Source organism: Danio aesculapii, chromosome 20, assembly GCF_903798145.1.
Source record: "Danio aesculapii chromosome 20, fDanAes4.1, whole genome shotgun sequence".
In the NCBI taxonomy this organism is placed as follows: domain Eukaryota; kingdom Metazoa; phylum Chordata; class Actinopteri; order Cypriniformes; family Danionidae; genus Danio; species Danio aesculapii.
In genome coordinates, this window is record NC_079454.1 from 34,484,280 (window position 1) to 34,510,939 (window position 26,660).

General features: G+C 34.0%; 2 protein-coding genes across 3 annotated transcripts; both read left to right on the forward strand.

Moving 5' to 3' along the window:
* Window positions 1-7,235: 7,235 nt before the first annotated feature.
* On the forward strand, window positions 7,236-21,340 carry drc1 (dynein regulatory complex subunit 1 homolog (Chlamydomonas)). The gene is given in 17 exon segments (XM_056480694.1): window positions 7,236-7,403; window positions 7,533-7,620; window positions 10,557-10,669; window positions 11,567-11,750; window positions 12,184-12,321; window positions 12,475-12,561; window positions 12,636-12,758; window positions 12,838-12,977; window positions 14,800-14,934; window positions 15,009-15,327; window positions 16,872-16,961; window positions 18,761-18,847; window positions 19,197-19,278; window positions 19,281-19,305; window positions 19,391-19,543; window positions 19,615-19,717; window positions 19,812-21,340. Coding segments are annotated over 17 exon segments (2,010 nt in total). The 5' UTR covers window positions 7,236-7,269; the 3' UTR covers window positions 19,821-21,340.
* Window positions 21,341-21,682: 342 nt separating this feature from the next.
* On the forward strand, window positions 21,683-25,610 carry kcnf1a (potassium voltage-gated channel, subfamily F, member 1a). Of its 2 annotated transcripts, none has more exons than XM_056481206.1 (2): window positions 21,683-21,789; window positions 23,101-25,610. In XM_056481206.1, exon 2 carries the CDS (start codon window positions 23,113-23,115, stop codon window positions 24,592-24,594), a length of 1,482 nt encoding a protein of 493 aa, XP_056337181.1. In that variant the 5' UTR covers window positions 21,683-21,789; window positions 23,101-23,112; the 3' UTR covers window positions 24,595-25,610. The 2 variants fall into 2 exon arrangements, with proteins under 2 accessions (XP_056337181.1, XP_056337180.1); XM_056481205.1 differs by lacking the exon at window positions 21,683-21,789 and adding an exon at window positions 21,821-22,032.
* The last annotated feature ends 1,050 nt before the right edge of the window (window positions 25,611-26,660 follow it).

Genomic DNA, 26,660 nt, shown 5'->3' on the forward strand with positions numbered 1-26,660 from the left:
GACAACTCCTAATAAGCTCAGATGGTATATTTTCAGGACTCTAAACAGTTCTTTTTTTGTTTTGGTAAAGCCTCGTGTGTGAATTAAACGATATTCAACAACTGTCTGTGAAATCACACCATGCAAATGAGAGCTCAAATAGCATGTAGCATGTTCTGGGTTTTTATTTGTGACGTCTTAAGTTTTAGCTTCTCCTTTTAGTTTTGTAGATTGAGCAGCTCACATGTTTTGCTCTGTACGGTTTAAAGATTTGAATAATAAAATCATGCAATAACTTCATTCCTAAACATCATCTATTTTGACATTTTCTTTCAGTCATTGTCACTAGCATGCGTAGCCCTTACTGAACTGTGAAGCCCAAATATCACCCCCTGGTGACTGGCTGCAGTATAGACAACACCACCATATTCACGAGAATGGTTTATGTCATGTTAGACTACTATTATTTCACTTATGCACGATTGATTGTTTGTTCAATTGAGCCCTTTTGTGCATCAGAATGGTTCCATGGGTATTAAAGTCCCAATGAACCGAAGCTGCAACCGTTTTTTTTTTTTTTTCGTATTGTGATGCAGTCCCTAGAGGAACTGAATTTTAAATGAGCAGACAGTGGGTGTGGCTTGTTTTTTCTACCGTGGACTGAATGGATGTAGTAAATAGGCATTTCATTCAGAAAGATCAGGAAAGGGGTTTTGGAAGGGTTGTTACAACCTAACAGACTTCTGCTCACCATTTCTGATTGTTGTCAAAACTGACAGTCGAACCTGCGTGGTTAGGTATGTTAGCTATACCCATTACTTCAAAATCACGTAATCTGATCATTTAACTGAAAACAAACAGGAAGTCCATTATCAGATTTCAGTTAAAGATTAGAAGGGCAAACATTTTTTTTCATAATGACATGCACAGATTAATTGTTCAGCACAAAACTAACATTGTGAGCTCACAAAATCATATGGTTAGTTTTGATTTCTTGGGGACTTTAGAGATTCTTCCTGGAACTTTTAAGATAAGTTATTTAGGATTAGCTAACTAACTAAGGAAACAAACCAGACATTAATCTTGTTGGGGAAAATGCATGAGATCGTAAGTTACTAATTCATTTTTTATGAATTTGAGTCTGCAGAAGTTTCGGGGGGAACCATAATACCGTTGGCTCCAAAGGACATCACCAGTAGCCATCATTGGGACATGTTGGCTTCATTTTTCTAATGTTAAAGGATTTGAAGATACATTGTATTTTTTACAGTCTATTGTTCACAGTGTCCAAACATCTATTGTAAGCTGAACTGTGAACAGGTAAATGCAGTTGTCAATTCTTAACACTGACCGTGTAATCCTAACCTTAAATCGAGCCAAAGCCTAAAAACATTATTTACAAAGAGATTATGAAAGCATATTTATTTGATGTGTGAAAGATCCCTCAGAGAGGCGATTTTCAATGCTCCACCCACATTTGTTCCTCTAGTGCCACTAAACATATAGTATTAAATCATAGGGGTGGAAGTTCTTTCAGTGTGACATTCAGTCATCTAAGGTACTATTTTAGTCCCTTTCACTTTTCAGCAACCAAAATGACAGATGATGGCTGTCATTGTGAAGGAGAATGTAGACTCACCGTGCCAACTTTACCTACAGGACTGCTTCACTTCCACATAAAAAAGATATATAGACACGACATGCACTCACCAGCCAATTTATTAGGTACATATTGCAGAATCAGATTGCTTATTTTGCCTCCAGGAGTGTCTTAATTCTTTGTGACACAGAATCAACGAGGGTTTTGGTCCATACTGACATTTGTTGACTACAAATCCATTATGCAAATCTTCCATTCCAGCACAACCCAAAAGTGTTCTGCTGGATTGTGGAAGCAACTTGAGAATAGTGATCTTGATGAATGTGATGTTCAGGAAGCAGGAAGGAAGTTTGAGATTATTTAAGCTTTGTGACACAACATTATCCAATAAAATAAGTTCACTGTGATTATAATGAGATGGATATGGTTAGCAACAGCACTCAGGTAGAATACTATTTTAAAAAAATGCTCAATTGGTACTAAGAGGCCAAAGGTTGGCCAAGAAAATATCTTCCTTATACAATTCCAGCACCAGCAGCCTGGACAGTTGATGCAAGGCAAGATAGATCCATGCTTTTTGTTTGTTTACACCAAATTCTGACCCTCCGTCCAATGTTGAAGCAAAAATCGAAACTCTCCAGACCAGACTACTGTTTTTTAGACATCCATTGTCAAATTTGGTGAGCTTTTGTAAATTGTGTCCTTTCACAAAGAGTGTCAACAGTGTGCTCTTCTTCTTCTCTTGTAGCTCATCTGCTTCAAGTTTCGCCAAGCTTGTGTGTTCATAAATGCTCTTGTCGGCTGTAACAAGTCATTATTGAGTTAATATTGTTGTTGTTTTTATCGGCGTGAACCAGTTTTGCCATTCCCCTCTGATATCTGGCATCGACAAGCCACTTTCACCCAAAGAACTGCCACTCACTGGATATCTTCACCTTTTTGGCTGTAACAAGTCATTATTTGAGTTAATATTGTTGTTGTTGTTTTTATCAGCGTGAACCAGTTTTGCCATTCTCCTCTAATATCTGACATCGCCAAGCCACTTTCATCCAAAGAACTGCCACTCACTAGATATCTTCTCCTTTTTGGCTGTAATGAGTCATTATTGAGTCATTATTGTTGTTGTTTTTATCAACGTAAACCAGTTTTGCCATTCTCCTCTGATATCTGACATCGACAAGCCACTTTCACCCAAAGAACTGCCACTCACTGGACATCTTCTCCTTTTTGGGCCATTTTATATAAACACCAGTGATCGTTTTCACTTAAATCACCTTTCTTCACTAAATTTGAAATTCAGCTGATCATCTTGACTTCATTTGGATTTCAATGCATTAACTTTCTGCTGTGCAATTGACTGATTAGATATTTCCAGTTGAACAGGATACCAGAAATTGATAAAGTGGCTGGTGAGTGGTGAGCTTCTTAAATATAAAGATAAAAATGAATACGCTTGAATCAACAAGCTGCATTGTTTAGGCGCTAAACCCTAAAAACTTTTGGTTGCTGCATGTCTACAGTTAATCACAGCTTTCGGCTCAGCTTCTCAGCTTGTCTTTCTTTGGCATCCAGAGCATATTTGGTGTCTTGGAGGTCCTCAATTGTCTCCCAGGCTTCCTGCAGCTCCTTGTCCAGAGCATTGTATTTGTCGGTCAGTATCCGGTTCTCCAGGCGGAGCTCGGTGATGTGGCGACTGAGCTCCAGGTTATAATGACCACAGTGTCCACGTAGCTGCTCCACCTCTCTCAGCAGGACCTCCATACTCTTCATCAGAGACTCCAGTTTCTCCTGTTGTTGGGTCATCCTGCCGTGCTACAGTCCTGTATAAAAGTCCTGAAAGAAACAAGAGGAAGACGCATGCAGTAACGCAAACACAGGCTGTAATCCTCTGCTGTGTCTTCCTGTCTAATCGTGCCAGTTTTAAACCAATTATGTTTGTTTAATCCCTTCCTTGTGTGTATCCTCTTTCTCCATCTACCCTCCTGTTTTTTCTTTTCTACACAGGCTTTGGTTTAGCATTTTTTAAATTTTTTACATTAAGCGATGATCCAACATTAGTGTATACTTTGCTTAAAAATAGCTTACTGGACAAAAGCTGAAAAGCTTAAATAATTATAAATATTAGATAAAAAATATATCGGTAACACTTTATTTTGATGGTCCATTTGAGTATTAGTAGACTGTCTGCTTAATATCTGTAGATACTGCTTCTTCAACAGACATTTAACTGACTGTAAGAAAATTTGCAAGTACATGTCAACTTACACTAACCCTAACCTCAACCCTAACCCCAACATGCTTATAATCTAATAAGAATTAGTTAGCATGTAGAAGTAATGTAACTTAAATTCAACAAACGGACCATCAAAATAAAGTGTGACCAATATATTTAAATTAAATTTAACAATACAGTAAATACAACATGTCAGCACAAATTCCTACACATATCCAACACTTAAATGCAATAATAAGTGCAGATAGGTGTACAGTGCGCATACTATTTATATGAAGAATAAAATATAAACAATTACTTGGATCAAAAATGCGATTTACAATCCGAAAACATTCTAACAACAGGGATAAAGTTTGCATTGGTTAAATTAGAAAGATAAATATAAATTTATACCAAAAATATTGCAAAGTTTGAGTTAATGAATCAACTGCCTTTGACTTCGCTAGTCCCCGAGGCTTATTTGAATAGCTAAATTGTATTATTGGCGTTCAGATATTTCTATTCTGCATGTTTATTCATGCTGTCTGTTTATTTTTGGGTCATGAGAAGCACTGAACTGCTGAATTCCTTTTTGCTTGTTTTTATGGTAATGTCCTTTCTTAGACTTTTAAAAGCAAATCATACATAGATGCACATGCATTAGAGAACTTCAGTCTGTATGTATCAAGTTGATTGATACAGTCCTCAGTATATATATGTACACCCCTCACAAATTTTTAGATTAATATTTTTAATAGGAAGCTATACAATATTATATTAGTGAATATACATTAGATTAGTCAGTACTGAAGCCAAATCTGGAGCTAATCTAACAAAATAACTTACGATAGCAGTACAAAAATTAGTACACCCAAATTTATATGTTATAGAAAAATATTGAATACAAATTTTTAAAAAGAGGAAAAATTTTGAAGGTGGTAATTTTTTTTGCAATCTTTTGCTTGAATTTAATTGTATTATCTTTTAATTTCTAAATATGTTTGGTGACTAAAATATTGTTTTAATTAATATATCTGTTTAATAAATCTGTTTTGTTTAAATGCACTAAAATACATTGCCTATATTCACTGAGAAATGGAAAAAAAATATTCATTTTCAAAACGGGGTGTACTCAATTATGCTGAGCACTGTAGCTCTTCAGCTAACACAGTCAGTCAAGCTAAAGGTAAAAGTGCTAAACATTAAGCCACTGTAATCACCAATGCAATTATCATGCCAGCAGTAGTACTTTAGCCCTGGACATGACTGCTAATCCTGTACAGTGTGCGATCCTCTCATATTGAATGCTAAAACTGAAAAAAGAGCCCCCAGTGCATATATTTAATCTTTATGACTCAGAATTATATTGTTATGGATGTGCAAAAGACTCATTTGGAGAGTAAGAGAATTAGTCTATATGCAAAGAAGTCACAACAGATGCCTATGTGCTGCCTATAGTCTTCTAATCTGATGGCACAGTCAGGTGCACAATAAAGCTAGACAAAAACCAGTCCAGCCATGGCAAAAGATATCAGACATCAGAGAGTGTGAAAGAAAGAGAAAAGCCACAAAGACAGCTTTCCTAAATTATCGCCACTTTCAGCTTCTTTACACAAACATTTCTTCTGCTAAATAAACAGCTGCTGCCGCCAGGAGCTTGCTGACATGTAGTATTTTTTCCTTGAGTTATGACTATGCAATTCTTTTTGTTTGTCCTCATTTTTCTTCTATGGCAAATATGTATGTAGTTTGGCATATCACATAATATCAACACACAGGCCCGCAGCCAGGCTGATGAAAGGGGTGGTTCTTTTTTCTCACCTCAGTTATTTACCTCATTTTATATTTAAGTTAAGTATTTAAATACTGCATTTTAGTGACATTTTAAGCACCTTTTTTCTGGATTAGCTTGTTAGGTGGTCATCACAACCGCACTTTTTGATGTACCAAAAACATTTCCTAAAGATTTAGAATAAAGAAATATGAAAAAACTTATTTAGGTGTATTATTTTTTTAAAATACAAATGTATCACATTCTATATCATTAGACAAAAAAGAACCTGTTAAAGTTTTAAAATAAAATCTCCTATTAAGGTCAAGTAGCCTATTGTCAGTTATTAGGCAGTTAATAATCTTCGATGAGTTATTTACACACTTTATGATGGTATAGCAGTCAAAATAGGACAAATGAGCTCATGTATGGGACAAATTCTGGAACTTTATCAGTGAGGGGCAGGTCTTTCGCACCCAAACCCCCCAGCTACGTGCCTGACACATACTTTACAAAATAATTTTTAAACATTGAAAATATATTATAAAATTAAAATTATTTTGTTGAAACTTTAAATAGATATCACAATGCATTGTAATAACAAAATAAAAGATATTTAAAGTTTTTAAAACACAAACAAATTGCCATAAACATATAAATAAAAAACAATAATAAGTTATTATAAATCTAGAAATTTTAAATAACACAAATTATGTCGTCCACAATGTGGTCATTTACAAATGAAAAATAAAACATCTCTTTATTCACATAGATTAATTCTTATATATAAAAAAAAACATTTAACATGGGGTAATAGAATATAACAAGAACACTCAATGTTGTTTTTTTTTTGTTTCTGATAGAAAATACTTTTAAAGATAAATATTTAGTAGTAAAAAATTAGTTTAGATACATTTATAAATGTAAACCGACTATATAATTACATAATATTATTAAATGACAAATTTATGAACATACCAATTATATGTGTATAAAATATGTGTGTGAAATCAAAATTATTAAACCCCTTTTATTTATTTTTTTATCTTTTTTAAATATTTCCCAAATTATGTTTATCAGACCAAGGACATTTTCACAGTATGTCTGATAATATTTTTTTCTTCTAGAGAAAGTCTTATTCGTTTTATTTCAGCTAGAATAAAAGCAGTTTTTAATTTTTTAAAACAATTTTAAGGTCAATATTGTCACCCCCTTTTAGCTATATATTTTTTTCGATAGTCTACAGAACAAACCATTCTTATACAATAACTTGCCTAATTACCCTAGTTAACCTAATTAACATAGTTAAGCCTTTAAATGTCACTATAGAAGTGTGTTGAAAAATATCTAGTAAAATATGTGCTGTCAACATGGTAAAGAATTTTGTATTAAAACTACTATGTTTAGAAATCTTCTCTCCGTTAAACAGAAATTGTGGGGGAAAAATAAACGGGGGGGGGGGGTTCTAATAATTCAGGGGGTTAATAATTCTGACTTCGACTGAATATATTATTGCTTTACAGTCATATTTAAATAAATATATGCTACCTTTTCCCCTGAGCTTGTTTTCGCCTTTGGCAGTATTAACACGTGGTCACTTGCGCAGTATCATAGCAACGCTTTCGTAAACATCCCTCGTCCATTCACACTTTCCTCTTCATGTTTCATTTCTCTGTCTAACATTAGCGCTTCTTAACGCAAGTAAAAATGCACCAGACCGAACCTTTCGCAGCAGGAGAAGAGGCCGAAGAACCTGGACCATCTGTTGAGTCTGACAAAAAAGAGGAAAGAATTATAGCCCGCCGCCTCCGTTTAGCAGCAAGAAAAGAGGCCAAAACCAGGTACACATTCATTTATGTCTCCGAGTTCATTAACTCTTGTGTTTTGCTTCGTTAGTTAGCAATAAAAGTGTCAGTCTTCGATCTTCAGAGATTTTATATGTGCAGTAATGACACGCTATATTTTTGCAGACAACAGCTCGGTGAAGATGCCCAGGGAAAGGAGGACATTAAAGAAGAAACACGGAAAAGTCAAAAGGAAGTGGAGCAAAGAGAAAGAGTCTGTTATCTGCATTTAAACAGATCTTTAACATTTAACATGTTGTTTTTTTATATAATATAATATAATATAATAATTTAATATAATATAATATAATATAATACAATTTAATGCAATATAATATAATATAATATAATATAATAATTTAATATAATATAATACAATTTAATGCAATATAATATAATATAATATAATATAATATAATATAATATAATATAATACAATTTAATGCAATATAATATAATATAATATAATATAATATAATTTAATGCAATATAAAATAATATAGTATAATATAATATAATACAATTTAATGCAATATAATATAATATAATATAATATAATATAATACAAATTAATGCAATATAATATAATATAATATAATATAATATAATATAATATAATATAATACAATTTAATGCAATATAATATAATATAATATAATATAATGCAATATAATATAATATAGTATAATATAATATAATACAATTTAATGCAATATAATATAATATAATATAATACAATTTAATGCAATATAATATAATATAATATAATACAAATTAATGCAATATAATATAATATAATATAATACAATTTAATGCAATATAATATAATATAATATAATATAATATAATATAATATAATATAATATAATATAATATAATACAATTTAATGCAATATAATATAATATAATATAATATAATATAATATAATATAATATAATATAATATAATATAATATAATATAATATAATACAATTTAATGCAATATAATATAATATAATATAATATAATATAATATAATATAATATAATATAATATAATATAATACAATTTAATGCAATATAATATAATATAATATAATATAATATAATATAATATAATATAATATAATATAATATAATATAATATAATATAATACAATTTAATGCAATATAATATAATATAATATAATATAATATAATATAATATAATATAATATAATATAATATAATATAATATAATATAATATAATACAATTTAATGCAATATAATATAATATAATATAATATAATATAATATAATACAATTTAATGCAATATAATATAATATAATATAATATAATATAATATAATATAATATAATATAATATAATGCAATATAATATAATATAGTATAATATAATATAATACAATTTAATGCAATATAATATAATATAATATAATACAAATTAATGTAATATAATATAATATAATATAATATAATATAATTTAATGCAATATAATATAATATAGTATAATATAATATAATACAATTTAATGCAATATAATATAATATAATATAATACAATTTAATGCAATATAATATAATATAATATAATATAATATAATATAATATAATATAATATAATATAATATAATATAATACAATTTAATGCAATATAATATAATATAATATAATATAATATAATATAATATAATATAATATAATATAATATAATATAATATAATATAATATAATATAATATAATATAATACAAATTAATGCAATATAATTTAATGCAATATAATATAATATAATATAATATAATTTAATGCAATATAATATAATATAATATAATACAATTTAATGCAATATAATATAATATATAATATAATATAATATAATATAATATAATATAATACAATTTAATGCAATATAATATAATATAATATAATATAATATAATATATAATATAATATAATATAATATAATATAATATAATATAATATAATATAATACAATTTAATGCAATATAATATAATATAATATAATATAATATAATATAATATAATATAATATAATATAATATAATATAATACAATTTAATGCAATATAATATAATATAATATAATATAATATAATATAATATAATATAATATAATATAATACAAATTAATGCAATATAATATAATATAATATAATACAATGTAATGCAATATAATATAATATAATATAATATAATATAATATAATATAATATAATATAATATAATATAATATAATATAATATAATACAATTTAATGCAATATAATATAATATAATATAATATAATATAATATAATATAATATAATATAATATAATATAATATAATATAATATAATATAATATAATATAATATAATTCAATTTAATGCAATGCAATATAATATAATGCAATACAATATAATACAATATAATATAATATACCTAAGCTCAAAAATGTTATCAAAATTTCTTTAATTTTAGTGGAGGTTTTGAATGATAATACATCACAGTTTCCACAAATTTGAAGCAGCACAGTTGTTTTCAATATTAATATTAATCACTCTAAGACTGCCTTCAATAGATTAAATTAAACAAATAAAATCACACACAAAACACTTATTTTAAATTAAAATAATATTTCACAGTATTACTGGATTTTTTTTTTTTAATTTTATTATTATTAATAATTCCGCCTTGGCAAGCAGAATGACTTATTTAAAAAAAAAAAAGACATATCATAATTTCTCCTAAATCTTTTGCCTGATATTAATCAAAATCTTATGCCTGATATAAAATCTTATGCCTTATAAAAATAATTTATATTATATATGAAAATATTGTTTTTCTCTTCAGAACACGGGCATTATCATACAAAATCCCTAAAAACAATGATAATTAAGAAATAACACAAGCAAATAATGTTTTGAAATAAATAATACAGTACACCAATTCCATGCAAATGTCAACCAAAACTCTGTGGTTAGCTGTTTTGGAGAATATAAACAGATGTTTCAATATAATGTTAACCTTTTCTTTCTATGTGAATTTATAGTTTAAGTTTTTACTGCAAATGTCACATCCTCAATGCTGAAATTGCTCAGTACTGAATATAATGCACATGTGAGAAGTAGATCCGGTTTTCATGACATTATCCTCTCGTCTTTGTACAGCGCATGGCAAAATTAAAAAGCGATGGACTAGAGTTGGTGACCAACATTCAAGTAGCGGCAGATGCCAGAGAGTCTGACAGGAGAACAGAGCTAGAGGAGGCACATCGACTGAGGTAAACATGACGATGCAACCTCCAGGGTGTGTTCACATAGATCGGTTTAGATATCTTTGGTCCACATTTCAGTCAAAACACAGTTCATTTGGAAGTTGACAGAGACCATTTTTTTCAGCTGTGTAAATCCAGTTCATTGGTGCACACAAAGGTTTAGATGGCAGCATTCACACACTTATTCTTGGCAGATTAGGTTTGATTAAAACAAAATCTGATGTGACTGTTCTGTTGGTGTGGTTCATTTAAAAATGAGTAAAAACAGACAGAAACTTCCTAAAAAAGGGAACAAATTCTAAATGAACTCTGGGACTCATTCATTCATTTTCTTTTTGGCTCAGTCCCTTTATTAATCTAGGGTCACCACAGCGGAATGAACCGCCAACTTATCCAGCATATGTTTTACACAGCAGATGCTCTTTCAGCTGCAACCCATCACTGGGAAACATCTATACACACTCATTCACACACATACACTACGGACAATTTAGCTTACCCAATTTACCTATAGCGCATGTCTTTGGACTTGTGGGGGAAACCGGAGCACCTGGAGGAAACCCACACAAACACAGGGAGAACATGCAAACTCCACACAGAAATGCCAAGTGGCCCAGTCAGAACTTCTTGCTGTGAGGCGATCTTGCTACCAACTACGCCACCGTGATGCCCCTACTGTTGGACTGTTGGTCTGTTGGTCTGAAATATGAATGCACCAAAGATATCCAAACAAACCAACACCCTGAATATGCATCCATGAAAAGGACAGAATAATGCTGTTTGAATATTATCTTAAATGTGAACACACCTTTAAGTTTTATAAGCAGTATCAATGAAATGATGAAGCATTTGAAACTGTACCTGTGTTAAAAGTATGTTCTCTCTAAAAACGTGTCGCTTAAGGAGAGAAAAGCTGGAGAACGAGGCCAAATCCAGTCAGGAGAAGTTTGAGGAGATCAATCGCAAATGGACGGATGCTAAAATGAAGCAGACTCCACTAGATCTGAGAGATGCTCTGAGCAGCCAGCAACAGCTCTGTGAGCAGATCATAGCGGACAAGAATAAACTGATCAGTGAGCTCCAGCAGGTGAACACACACACCAATTCCCAACAAATGCTTATAAACACACAAACTCTAAATCATTAAATAATTCTGATTATGGGTGGCACGGTGGCTCAGCGGTTCTCACTGTTGCCTGACAGTAAGATGGTTGCTGGTTCGAGTTCTGACTGGGCCACTTGGCATTTCTGTGTGGAGTTTGCATGTTCTCCCCATGTTCGCACTGGTTTCCTCCGGATGCTCTGGTTTCCCCAACAGTCCAATGACATGCGCTAAGGGTGAATTGGATGGACTAAATTGGTCATGGTGTATGACTGTGTCTGTGAATGAGAGAGTGTGTGGGTGTGTCCCAGTACTGGGTGGAGGCTGGACAGGCATCTGCTGTGTGAAACATGGAGACCTCTGAAATAGAGACCAAGCCGTAGGAAAATGAATGAATTCCAATTATTTTTGTTTATAGGAGCTGAAGGCAAGCGATGACCGCTATGTGAAGGACCTGAAAAGACAGGCTAAAGACATAGACCTGCTTGTCGAGAGGATGGAAGAACAGATCTCAACTTTAAAAAAGTCATATCGAGAAGACCTGCATCAGATTGAGGTGTAGTACTGCCCCTGCAGGCCGGAGGACACAGTATTTATCTCACTTTACATATACTTTTTTCTGATAGATTTGATTTAATATGGAAGTAGCTAGTTCAGCATTTAAAATTGCATAACTATGAATGAATACTATTTTCTGTGGATATTAAAGAACTCATTAGATGAGGAGAGAAGAACGCTGTTAACTAAACACAAAAAGAAATGGGAGCATGAGATGAAGGATCGTAATGAGAAAGAGGTACTGCACATAAAAACACATTAAACATTCAATGTGAATACCTTTGACTGAAACCGGATGCATATTCTCTGCAGCTGATGAATATGATGCAGAGTTTAAGTCTAATGGAGGAGTATGCAGACTTGCTGCAGAAGCTGAGGGTTCAGACAGCCGAAGAATACAACATAGACAAAATCAGAATGGACACAGAAGTACAGGTGAATCTCTGATATGAGAATAAGGAGATATACTGTTGACATGGAACTATGGTAAACGTGTCTGTTTTTGTGTGTGCAGAAATTAAGGATGAAGGTGCAAGAGACGAAGTTCAACTGTCATATGAACGAGGAGAAACTTGATTACAAATATGAGGTGCTAAAGAAAAAAGAGGAAGAGAATGCCATCATTAAATCCCAGCTGAAGAGGAAAATTATTAGGTATGTGTATTAGGAGTTGGACAAATTAATTTTAGCACACTGCCGTTCAGAAATCTGAGGCTAGAATCTGAAATGGATCATTTTATTAGCAAAAGATTTATGCATTTATTTATTATAAATTGCAAAAGGTACCAAATCAGCATATTACAATTATTTTCAAAGCCCCCTGTACTGAAGACTGTACTGACTTTATTAATATTTCACAAAAACTATCTGATTGTATTTTCATTCAAATAAATCCAACTTTGGCTGAATATATAAGAGAATCCAATAAAACATTGAAAATATTAAGGGCCGAAAACCTTTAAACAGTAGTGAATATTCAAAATAATTCTACTATATTAAAATGCTAAGATACTATGCTTTTATGGATGGATGGATGGATGGATGGATAGATGGAGAAAAACAAATTAAATAAGCTTATAAAAAAGGCAGGTTATTTTGTGGTGAATGTACTACCCACTAGGGTTGCACGCTTTACCGGTACTATGGTAGTATCGTGACTATGGCTCCAAAATAGTTGTTTGTAAACAGTAGTATCGTCATTAACGGTCTATCTTTAATACATAATGTTGCATGTGGAAAAGACGCTAAAATCCTCACACGTTTGTGCAACAATAGACCATTTTATTTTAATAGTCTTTGGAGCCCTCTTAAGGTTGCAAAACTGTGTAGAATTCATGCCTTTTATGGTAGCCTATTGCATGTTTTCTGATGCTTCAGTTTGAATCTAAATCAGTTTATTTTTGCTCCTGTCAATATGATTTAGTAGCTACAACAACCGTGACAATCTCTTTAAAAAAAGACTTGCAAAGTGAAATTTTTAATTACTTTGTATTCTTACCTGATAAGACTATAGATTTAGTCTATACTATAGATTTAGGAAACATTGAAACTTTTTTTGACCACTTCATAAAGCATAATTTGGTTGGAAAAATTCTGTATTTGTAACGAATTTCGTTCGGTATAATTTGTATCTTTATTTTAATGGATTTTTTTTTGGTCAGTTACCTCCTAAATAAACAAAAAGAACAAATAAATTTTAGGTTAAGTGAGGTGCAAATACTTTTTTCAATAATAAGGGAATTATTCATTCAATTTAAGAAGGCATATTATAACAAATAAAAAATAATATTTTTTATTTCATGGATTAGAGATATGAATAACAGTATCGCAATACTACTTGGTATCGCAATACTTTAACTGGTATAGTATCATAACATAAATTATGGTATCGCCACAACCCTACAACCCACTATAGAAGAGATTGCACATGATCGAATGATGGACAAACTTGTCAATATGATGAACCACGATAGTCATCCCCTTTTTGATACAGTCCAAGCGTGTGCAAGCTCTTTTAGCTAAAGATTCAGCCCCGGTGTTACAGGGAACGATACAGGAAGTCATTTTTACCAATAGTGATCAGATTGTACATTCAAAGTCAAACTAGATGAATTATGCTGAATTGTAATAGCATTAATACTGTAGATATGAACAAGTGTCTACTCAATGTTTGAAACTAAGGTGTGTAGTTTAAATATAATTTTATTAATATTACAGTCTTTTTATATATGCAATTTGTTTTATTTATCTTATGGTTTATTTATCTTATGGTCTATTTATAGTATGAAGAGCTCTGCTGTGGCAAGTGAATTTCCCTTTGGGATTAATAAAGTCTGAACGAATAAAACTAGTTTAATTTGTTACCACAGATTTTTTGTTGACTTAAAAAATCAATTTGTTGAGTATAAATATTTGTATATGTCAAATATAAATCTGAGTTAAAAATATCTTCAGAACTGATCAGAATTTTTTTCAGAATGCAAGATGTTCTGAACAACCTGAAGTCTAAATTGACCAAACAGGAGAAGCAGTCGAAAGCAGGAAACCAGTCTCTAAACAATGACTATACCCGCATCAGTCAACAGTACAAAGACATGCAGAAGAAAGCAAGGTGAGCTCAGTAACTCACACCATGACCTAGACACACATTCAGACAAACCGTGTGCTTGTGTGTTTTGTGGACAGACACTTTGCAGCGCTGGATGCGGAGCGGCTTGAGAAGTTATGGCTGATGTGTGAAGATGAGGCGAAGGCTCTGACACACAGAGCACTGGAGACAGACAGAGTCATTCATGAGCAGCAGCTGGGTCTGGAGTGGGCTTCTCCTCCACTGCCCTTCATGGAGAGATCCGGCCCAATCCAGCAAAAGACATTCAGGACGGCCACACAGGCTGCTGCAGACACACTGAAAGAGGAAGCAGGAGGAGGCTTAGAGGAGGACACTGGTGCTGCACTCAACAATAGAACAGTGAAGAGCATATTACAGCTGCTGTGTGATGAAATGGTTAGTGTTTGGGGTGGATTCTTTCTCTGGACTCTTTCTGTATTTAATGCTTTATATATTTTTATATATCACAAATGCCAAAACATGGATTGAAAGGTATTACTCACCATCATGTCATTTCAAATTCCATTCATGCTTATGTGGAACATAAATGGAGACATTTTGTAATTTTTTGTCTGACCTTTTTTACTTTTTAGAGATATTAAAACTGTTCAACACACAGTACATAAAGCGATTGTGTCTCTTCTGAAGACTTGAATTAAACCACTCGATTAGTATAGATTTATTTTTAGATCTCTTTTTGGACACTTTTTTTTTTAAGATTTGTTTTTGGCCTTTTTGGTTAGATAGGACAGTATTTACACAGGAAGCAAAGTTGGATAGAGAGGGGGGGATAGGGTAGGGAAATGTCCTTGAGCCAGGATTCGAACTCAAGACGCCCTGACATGCTACTGCACCATATGTCAGCGCACTAACCACTAGGCTATTGGCTTTCAACTGAGGAACAGAAATCTCTCACGATTAATTGAATAAATCTTAATTTGTGTTCAGGAGATGAACAAATTTCTGATAGTTGGGAACAACATAAGGGTAAATTTTCAATTTTTGGAAAACTTACCATTACAACAATTTCTCTTGTATTTTCCACCATGTGTGAAAAGCCGATTAAAACATGGTAAGTTACTAGTCTAGTATGGAACACTGACTACGTTTACATGGACATCAGTAATCGAATTATTTGTCTTAATCTGAATAAGACTGAAGGTCTTTACATGAGTTGCTTTTTGAATGTTCCTTTCATGATCCCGTTTTACATGTTATAGCACATAATTCGATTAATGTCATTGTGTCATCACATTATCCACAATTCCTCTGGAGGTTCAATTTTAATTTGTCGACTTTAACTGCAGTTTGGCAATTTCACTTTCATTCAGGAACATTTCATGCATGCCCCCGTGAAAAATTAGATTTTTTCAAGATCCTTTACTGACTCGATAGGTGCAGAGAATAGTGTCAAACAGCCATGTGTGTATGGAATATCCTGTCACAAAATGCTGTGAAAATCTTACACGACGGTAAAAGTTTGATTGCAGTGTTTACACGTCTGTACTGCACTTCAAAAATGCGACTAAAATCGGCATACTCCACATGTCTTAATCTGATTTCTATTTAGTTCGATTATGACCTTAAAATCTGTTTACATGGTCTACTCTTAATCTGAGTACTGTCTTAATCGTATTAAAATCAGATTATTGGTGTCCATGTGAACATTCCTACTAGCAGTGTTGAAATAGAGAAGGTTGTTAGCCATTTTACTTACTTCTACACTTCTTCGAAATCAGGAAAGTATAATTGAATAATCAAGGGTTAATATATAGATTATAATCTTTCCTTTAAAATAAACAAGTTTTTGAAAAATATTTCGAAATACAAAAAGGTTGGTGACAGTAATCTATAAATCACTATGGCATAAAAATATAATCCATCACCACATCTCATTTACAAACTATTGCATACTATCTTTTTCATTTCTCTTTTCTCAGGGGTTTCTTGTTGAAAGTAAACTGCGGATGCTGTTGTCCCCTCTGGAGAAGAATGAACAGTCCCTTATAAAGCTAGATGCCATTTTCTCTGTAAGTATAATTAGACAAATAGTGCTCAACAATAGAGAACCTTACTTTATTAGATACACTAATGCAATGGTCATTAATGCAAATATCTAATCATTCAGTCTTACTCAAAGCATTTATGCATGTAGTTTGGGTCAAGACAATTAGCTCAAACTCAGACTGAATGGAGAAGAAAGGTCATTAAGTGACTTAAAATATGGCATAGTTGATGGTGCGAGATTTGCTGGAATGAATACTTCAGAAATTGCTGATCTGCTTGGGACGACGCAGTGGCGCAGTAGGTAGTGCTGTTGCCTCACAGCAAGAAGGTCGCTGGTTCGTGTGCAGTTTGCATGCTCTCCCTGCGTTTGCGTGGGTTTCCTCCGGGTGCTTCAGTTTCCCCCACAGTCCAAAGACATGCACTATAGGTGAGTTGGAAAGGCTAAATTCTCCGTAGTGTATGAGTGTGTATGGATGTTTCCCAGAGATGGGTTGCAGCTGGAAGGGCATCCGCTGTGTAAAACATATGCTGGATAAGTTGGCGGTTCATTCCGCTGTGGCGACCCCGGGTTAATAAAGGGATTAAGCCGAAAAGAAAATGAATGAATGATCTGCTTGGACTTAATAACCTCAACACTGTAAAAAATTCTGGGTTCCACACAATACCTTCTTGTTGTCCCAACACAAATTGATTAAGTTAACTTAATTGTTTTTACAAATGTAAGTGATTGAACATAAAACAATTAAGTTGTCAAAAAAAATCTCAAGTGTGTTGTTTCAGCTAATTTTAAATAAGTAGTTTGAACAAGTAGACAATTCTTTTTTAAGTGTAGTGTTTACATAGAATGATCTGTTATCAATAAATATATGTATGACCTGGTGACACAGTGGCTTAGTGGTTAGCACTGTCACCTCACAGCTAGAAGGTCACTGGTTCGAGCCCTGGCTAGGTCAGTTGGCAGTTCTGAGTTTGCATGTTCTCCCCTTGTTGGCATGGGTTTCCTCCGAGGGCTCAGATTTCCCTCACAGTCCAAAGACATGCGCTATAGGTGAATTGAATAAACTAAATTGGCTGTAGTGTATATGTGTGAATGACTGTGTACGGATGTTTCCCATGTACTGGGTTGCAGCTGAAGGGCATCTGCTATGTAAAACATTCTGAATGAGTTGACAGTTCATTCCGCTGTGGCGAACCCTAATAAATAAAGGGACTAAGCCAAAGGAAAATGAATGAATGAAAGAATATATAAATAAATAAATATATATATATATATATATATATATATATATATATATATATATATATATATATATATATATATATATATATATATATATATATATATATATATATATATATATATATATATATCCATTGAGTGGCAGTGATGTTGTTGAAAACGCCTCATTGATTCCAGGAGTTACAGGAAGATGGTTAAACTAGTTCTGATATATTGTTGCTGTCCATGTACACCCCTTCATGACCACAGTAATGTGATGGCTACTTCCAGCATAACAATCCATGTCACAAAACATCTCAAACTTGTTTCTTAAACATGACAATGGATTCACTAGACTCAAATGGCCTACACAGATTGCAAAACAGTACCGTTGTGATATGGTTAAAAAGTTTGCATAAACATGGTCCAAAATTTTTAAGGAACGTTTCCAGCTTTTTACTGGATCGATGTCACTAAGAATTAAGGCAAAAGTGGGTTCAAGAATGGTGTACTTAATAAACTGGCCAATGAGTGTCATTATATTAACATATTCATAACAGCACTATCAATATCCATGTTGATTTCTTCTTTTAATGCACACAGGCAATCGGGATTGAGAGTGAGAAGGATGTGTATAAAATGGCAGAGTTCTTTATGAAATACCGACAACATGAAAATGAATATACAAAGGTAAAGTATCCATTCTCCCATCAACTCAACTCAACCCATACCTGCCAACATTTGTCAACGAAAATCCGGGAGACCGGGAGTGGGGGTGGAGGAGGATGTGTCTGTGTCCAGTACCGTTCAGAGGCTGGAAAAGTGTGTGTGTGTGAGAGGGGGGGGGAATCCAGGGGTGTTGTAGATTGTACCAAAATGGGGGTGGGGGTGGAATTCCAGGAGTTTTCCAGGGAGAAATGACAAAACGGGAGATGGATCTGAAATACGGAAGGCTCCTGGGAAAAACTTGGGTGCTATGATTCAACCTCTCACTGTGCCACAGGAAATCCCAATCCACTTCTCTTATGTCTTTGTTTAGGATGAGACAGCCAATGAGCAGGGAGAATCAGCAGAAGAGCCGTCTGACCTCATCCACCCTGAAGACCTGCTGGCGGCTCTCAAAGTTTTACAGCCCAGTTCTGCAGACAGTCAGTGCAATTGCAAGTTCAAACCTCGATATTTCAACTCTTACGCATATTCCCTAAAATATACACCATGTTATTTTGTGTCCAGAGATGTTCAGGCTTCGCATAAGAGCAGTATTTTGGGGTTGGATATGAGAGATGACTCTGAGGATGGAGCGTATTGGGAAAGCATTGCTAATGTCATGCCTGAGTCCAAACTCAAGCTCTGGGAGGCTCTAGATTCAGCTCTCAACAAATACCAGTAAGTCAACTGAGTTGGACGTAATTAATAGAAAACAAGGTCATGTGTTAATAAGGATGTTTTCTCCTCAGTGCTGTACTGACTGAAAGGACTGAGCTTCTTGTGGAAACACAGAACATACAACAGCAGAATTCTGAGCTTAGACAGCTGCTGCATCTTTACACAACCTCCAAGGTGACTGACTGAATGCATTACATTATGTTAAGGATCAGTTTGGTTGTTCAGTTTAATTCATTTTTAATTAAACCAACCTGATTTCTCCTGACAGGGCCAGTGAATGTTGAGCTGGAGTTGCAGACCACCAGAATGAGACTGTTCTCAGTGTGATGTACCCTAGAAAAATAGAATAAGTAAAATGTAGCTAATATTTTTTAGAACAATTAAAAGTTAATTATAATGAAGAAACACACCATCTTCAACAAGAGAATCAGAAAATATTTATTTAAAAACATGTTAGAAGCAAATATAACAGATTTATCACTTGAAAACTCTGCACTACACTTTTCACTTTTCACAACTAAATGGGGACCTTTCTTTAAAAAAATAAAGGCATGCACCATCACCTTTGATATTCATTAAACTAAGTGAAATTATTCAGAGAATACATTCAGTTAAAATATGTATACGAGCAACTAGAAGCTCATTAATTTCTCACACTTTAAAGATTCGTTCATATAATAATTAGCATAAAGACAGAGTTGTAATGCGTATCAGTGAAAGGATGTATTCTCAGCACTGCAGTTTTTTTCATTTCCACTTTTCAGCTTTTCCAAGCTTGGACTCTAGAGGGAGATATCTGAACATAAAAACTGCAGTCCTGCATGTGCATAATATATTTTAGAGAGTAAGCCCTCATAAATCATTTCAAACAGGAAATCTAATAAAAAAAAAAAAAAGTCAAATTTACTCACCATTTAGTCACACTGAAGTTGTTCCAAACCTTTATTCATTTCTTCTTTCTGTTAAACACAAAAGAAGATATTTTGAATAATGCTGGTAACTGGTTGGCAACCACTGACATACATTTTAGGAAAATTATACTATGTAAGACAAATGGTTACTAGTTTCCAACATCTTTCAAAATATGTTCATTTTGTATCCAACAGAAGAAAGCAACTCAGGTAGCTTTGCAACATGTGGAATGGACATTTGGTGTGAACTACCCTCTTAAAGCTTTTTTTAACACATAAAATTTGGAAATATTTGTATTAAACGTTGATAAGCAAGACGCTCTTATGAGAATTTTTTTCTAAGATAAAGGCTGTTAAATGATTAAGCAATGTGTGTGATATAATTATTTTTTAATTATTTATTTACTTGTTTATTTATTAATTGCAGCGACACTGTGGCTCCGTGGTTAGCACTGTCCCCTTACAGCAAGAATGTCATTGGTTCGAGTCCTGACTGGGTCAGTTGGCATTTTTGTGTGGAGTTTGCATGTTCTCGCTATGTTAGCATGGGTTTCCTCCGGGTTCTAATTTAAGAAATTACCACTCCAAGCTGCTGTTGTTTAGCATATATGTCTTAATCATCTTTTATTATGGGGTAATGCAGATTAAAAAAAGAAAGTAAGAGTTGGTTTCAAATGAAAGTCTTATCCCAGTTTTATCTAACGTCTGTCTGCAGCGTTTTATCCACAGGTTTAATCAGGTGCCACAACTTGTTGTTTCCACTATTCATCCCTAGAGGGAGACATTTCAACATTAATTGATGTAAAGGGCAAATAAGTTCTTTGAGGTGCTGTCTGTATCATACATCATTGTGTGACGGCTGGTTTTACTTTATTCCTAGCAGTGTTTGACCAAATAAATATGTTTTTTCACTGGAAACATTACCCTTGAAATATTATTTAAAAAAAAGTACGAGCATAAAAAGTTGAACAAAGTGTAAGTGCCATAAAATCGAAGGTCCATTTTTTTAAATGTGCCCTTATCAATTTAATCTCTGCAAGAGTTTATGTTTTACGACTGTGTGAGTTGCAGTCTGTTCCTGGTCCTTCAATCTGAAAACATAAATTATGAGTTGTCCCCCTCCCATCATCACGCCTGCTACGTAACACACACGCACGCACGCACACACACACACACACACTCACTCACTCACACTCACTCTCTCTCTCTCTCTCTCTCTCTCGTTCTCTCCCTCCCTTAGTTCCGCTCCTCTCGTACTGTCGGGTTTATTCTTCCCTCAATCAGACATCATGCAACTGAAGCTTTTTAAGACTTTCTATACTGTTTGACCCAAATGTAAGTAAGTTTTGTCATAACTATTATGGTCCTTGGCTTCAATAATAATCTTTAGCGCTATTTGTATTAATGTAACAACACGACGTTGCGATTTAAATAGATTAGGATAAATTAATATAAATATGGAATCATTAAAGAAAACATACATTTTGCACGCTTTCGGATTTATTCTGCTCTCAACACGAACATCCCGCAGCTGAAGTCAAGCAATCTGAGACTTTCTTTACAGTTCTCCAAATACAAGTAAGTTTGATCGTATCTGACGCTCTGCATTAAATATGTTCATATATTCATTTTTGATGTTTCAGATTAAAGATTAACCTATTTCATTCTATAGTGTGACATTAGTTTCATCCATAATTTAGTCATAACGATCCGTTTACAACTAGATTACAAGTCATTTACTTATTTGTTTTAAATTAAACAATTATAATAGCATTTTTTATAATAAAGGCTCGTTCTCAAGGTAGAAAATATAGGCTTGGCTATTTTCAAATATCAAACGAGGAAAGTTGTGGGTTCAGCCCGTAGCCAGGGGGGTTTCAGGTGGTTCGAAAGATACAGTCCCCACTGACAGTCCAGAATTTGGCCCCTATATGAGCTCATTTGTCCCATTTTTGACAGTATGCCATCATAAATTGTGAAAATAACCGATAAAAGAAGGCTTTAAGACAAATAACATTTTAACGATTCAAATTTACAAATTCTGACTGGTTTAATGTTATTAATAGGTTTTAACAGATTCCTATTTTTTTATGATGCATGATAATTAATTTTTATTTAAAAAAGTATTTTTCATACCATTTTATTTTAAATGTTTAATTTAATATTTTAATCTCATAACATTATTTATAAACTTGTAATAACTTGCAGTTTAAATGCACATTTCTTAATAAACACTTTGTGGTAAAATAGTTTGGTAAGCACTTTGAAAGAAATTGTAGGAAATATTTTTGTTGCATCAAAAAAGTGTGGTTATAATCACCATCTCACAAGCTAATGCAGCAAAGATTATAGAGGCTAAAATGTCCCTAAATGCAGTATTTGAACTTTAGACTTTAATAGAAATTGAGAATGAATGAAAAAGCTCCACTTGATCCAAAAAAACAACAACCCATTTCGATAGGCTTGGCTACGGGCCTGGGGTTATTAAATATATAAAACTGATTTTCCAAAATTCACCCAGCTATACGTGTAATGTCTAGTCCCATTTCCCTCAATATTTAACTACTACTCATAAGCTTTTTATAACCTACATATGATCCTCAACATGAAAGCTGTTCTTTTGTTTTTGTGTGAAACTCTGAATAGCTATCTGATGACATGTGGGAGTTTCCGAGGACTCGTTACGCGGATTGTAACGGCTCAGAAGCGAGCGAGGAGACGGAGATTTCTGTGAATATCGGAGGTGTCAAGCACACTCTCTACGGGGACGTGCTGAACCGATATCCCGAGACGCGTTTGGCGGAGCTGCTGAACCGTGTCTCTGATTCCGCGGAAGACGATCTCTCTGCGCTCTGCGATGACTACGACGACTTAAAGCGGGAGTTTTACTTCGACAGAGACCCAGAGGCCTTCAAATGCATCCTAGAGCTGTACTACTACGGAGAGATTCACATGAAACGCGGAGTCTGTCCCATGTGCTTCATGAAAGAGATGGACTACTGGGGAATCGACGAGGATTATCTGGATGAATGCTGCAGATGTAGTCTAAATGAGGTCGAAACCGAGCTGGCGGAAATAGCAGAGAAGGTCAAGACCATACTGGATGACCTAGATGATGATGATGATGATGCAAGGGTCAGCAGAAGCCAGAGGTGTCAGACCTTCCTGTGGAAGCTTATGGAAAAACCGGAGTCCTCTGTCGCCGCGCGCGTGATCGCAGTGGTGTCGTTCGTGTTCATCCTGCTGTCCTCTGTGGTCATGTGCGTGGGCACCATTCCGGAGCTGCAGGTGCGAGATGATGAGGGTCACCTCACGGAGCACCCAACCCTCGAGGCCATCGAAACGGCCTGCATCATCTGGTTTACAGTGGAATACCTTTTGCGCCTCGCGTCCTCTTCAAGCAAATTGCACTTTGTGTTTTCCTTCCTGAACATAATCGACTTCCTGGCCATCATGCCCTTTTATGTAGTGCTGATTCTTACGCATTTAGGCACAGCTATGATGGAGCTCGCCAATGTGCAACAGGCAGTGCAGGCTCTGCGCATCATGCGTATCGCGCGCATCTTCAAACTCGCGCGCCACTCGTCAGGTCTCCAAACATTAACGTTTGCGCTCAAAAGCAGCCTGAAAGAGCTGGGTCTGCTGCTCATGTACATGAGTGTGGGGATTTTTCTGTTCTCCGCGCTGGGTTACACGATGGAGCAGAGCCACCCGGAGACCATGTTCACCAGCATCCCGCAGTCCTTCTGGTGGGCCATCATCACAATGACTACTGTGGGATATGGAGACATCTATCCTAAAACCACTCTGGGCAGGTGTAACGCAGCGGTTAGTTTCTTGTGTGGCGTGATAGCCATCGCCTTGCCGATCCACCCGATTATCAACAACTTCGTCATCGTGTACAGTAAACAGCGCGTGCTCGAGACCGCAGCCAAGCACGAGATTGAGCTCATGGCGTTGCGCGCGAAGGAGGAAGCGCAGGAGTGTCCGGAGGCTGAGAGAAGAGCGGCTTCAGCTGGCGGCAGCTCGGTGTGGGAAAGTGCAGCTGTGAGCACCTCTCAGAGTGACGCCTTCATCCCTTTACTCGGTGAGACAGCCACGGTGTCCAAAAGCCAAAATGCCCACAAATGCAACAACTAGAAGGATTTACTAATATTACGAAAAGTTCACTGTGATGCTTAGGAACCGGCAAAGCTTTATCAATAATAGGTCTATGTAAACGTCTGTCTGTCTGTCTGTCTGTCTGTCTGTCTGTCTGTCTGTCTGTCTGTCTATCTATCTATCTATCTATCTATCTATCTATCTATCTATCTATCTATCTATCTTTAGTTGATCTCAGCTCAACAACCAATCTACTATTTAAAAGAATTACAATCACCTAAAAATTAAATTAGCTGCAGAGCCGGCCCAAGGCAAAACCGTGACCATCAGGGGCCCCCAAGAGTGCACAAAATGAATGAGTGACTTTCGTTTTATGTTTGTTTGTTGGGTTATGGATAAGGGGTGGGACAAAACATATGCCCATTTATCATGTTATTTCCGGCCGCGATACATACCCTGGTGCCACGTATCGATACTTATCTAAATTTACAAAAGATATGAATTAATTAATCAGTCTTTTACACTGACTGCAACAGATTACCGCTTTAGATACAGTACACTCAGCCACCACCAGGCGCTTCCCATAACAGCAGATCATCAGAGATACACCAGCGTCATGTAAACCGCTGACAGGTGAGCCATTGCAATGGTGGAAATCTCAGGCATACGGATATTCTTCTGTCCAAGCTGGACCAAGGTATTTGTGTTTTAGACATCCAGCTCCCCCGAATTTTCCGCTAGTTTCTTCCTCACAGACGCACTTTCACTTCGCTATATCGGTCGCGCGTGCCCGCAGGCAGTGCTGTGACTTAAATGTGCTCAAACTTTTTAATTAGAAAACTAGAAAGCAATAATTGACTATTTTGACAGTGTTTTCTTAAATGCATATTCCACAAAATTGAGATTCTGCTGCTATGATAGAGATGACTGTGTTTTTCAATCACAAACTGCTCTGTGCACATCAGCATTGTTAAGTTGTTTGACAGCTGTGCGCTTGTTTTACATTGTTGCAATTTTAGAAACATGCTGTCATTAAAAGAAATGAATCAACCGTTTGATGCATTTTTTCTTTTTTGCATTTTTTTATAAAATTTTTTTCATTTTTGATGCATTTTTTCATGGAATATTTGTGATTGGTTTTCTGTTGATTTATCGCAGAATCACTGATATCGTGAAGCAACAGTGCACGGCACAGCAGCAAAACGCTTCATAAACTTGGTGATAAAAAATAAGCTTCTGATTTATTCATTTGTTTCAAATTTCTTATTACACAGCCATTAACTATGGATGGTAAATACACTGCAAAAATGATTTTCTTTCTTCTAGATTTTGTCTTGTCTCTTGTCCAAATATCTAAAATAAATTTAACCGATAAACATTTTCTAGACAGATTATAGTCAAAATTATGTGCGTTTTTTTTCATAAAAAAAGCTCAATAATCTGCCAATTAGGGTAAATAAAAGAATATTGTTTTTAGTTTTAAGTAAGATTATTTTACTTCTCTCATTGGCAGATTAATTTGTTCACTTTACAGAAAAAAATTCACTTAATTTATAATTATTTATGAAAACTGAATTTTTTTTCTAGATATTTAGTAATATGCTATATGCGAATATGTCTACAAAATGCTTCCTGATTTAATTTGAATTTGATGTAAACAGTTTTAAGCTATTTTAACTACAAAATGCATTTTTTTCAGTGTTAACATTTATCCATTTTTAAAAAATCTTTATTGTCACTATTTTTGACTGTTTGGCAGCGTTTTGTGACTGAATAATAATAATAATAATAATAATAATAATAAGTATGCTATTGGCTACTTCCAGCTGTTTTTGTTTCTGTCAACATTAATTACAGCTTAGATTAATGTTTTGTGTCTAATTGTTTAGTTTTGTGGCAAGTAGTCATATAAAAAGTGGGATCAATAGGCAGTTGATCAATAGGCAGTTGTTTCTGCAGTATAATATTTGGAATTGTCTTTAAACATTTTATGATTTAAGTAACACAACTACAGCAAATAAAATCGATAATGCATGTTTTAAATTTACAGTGTGCGAATAATCAAGGATCGACGATAATTTGTCACATTGTTTGCACCAAGGGGG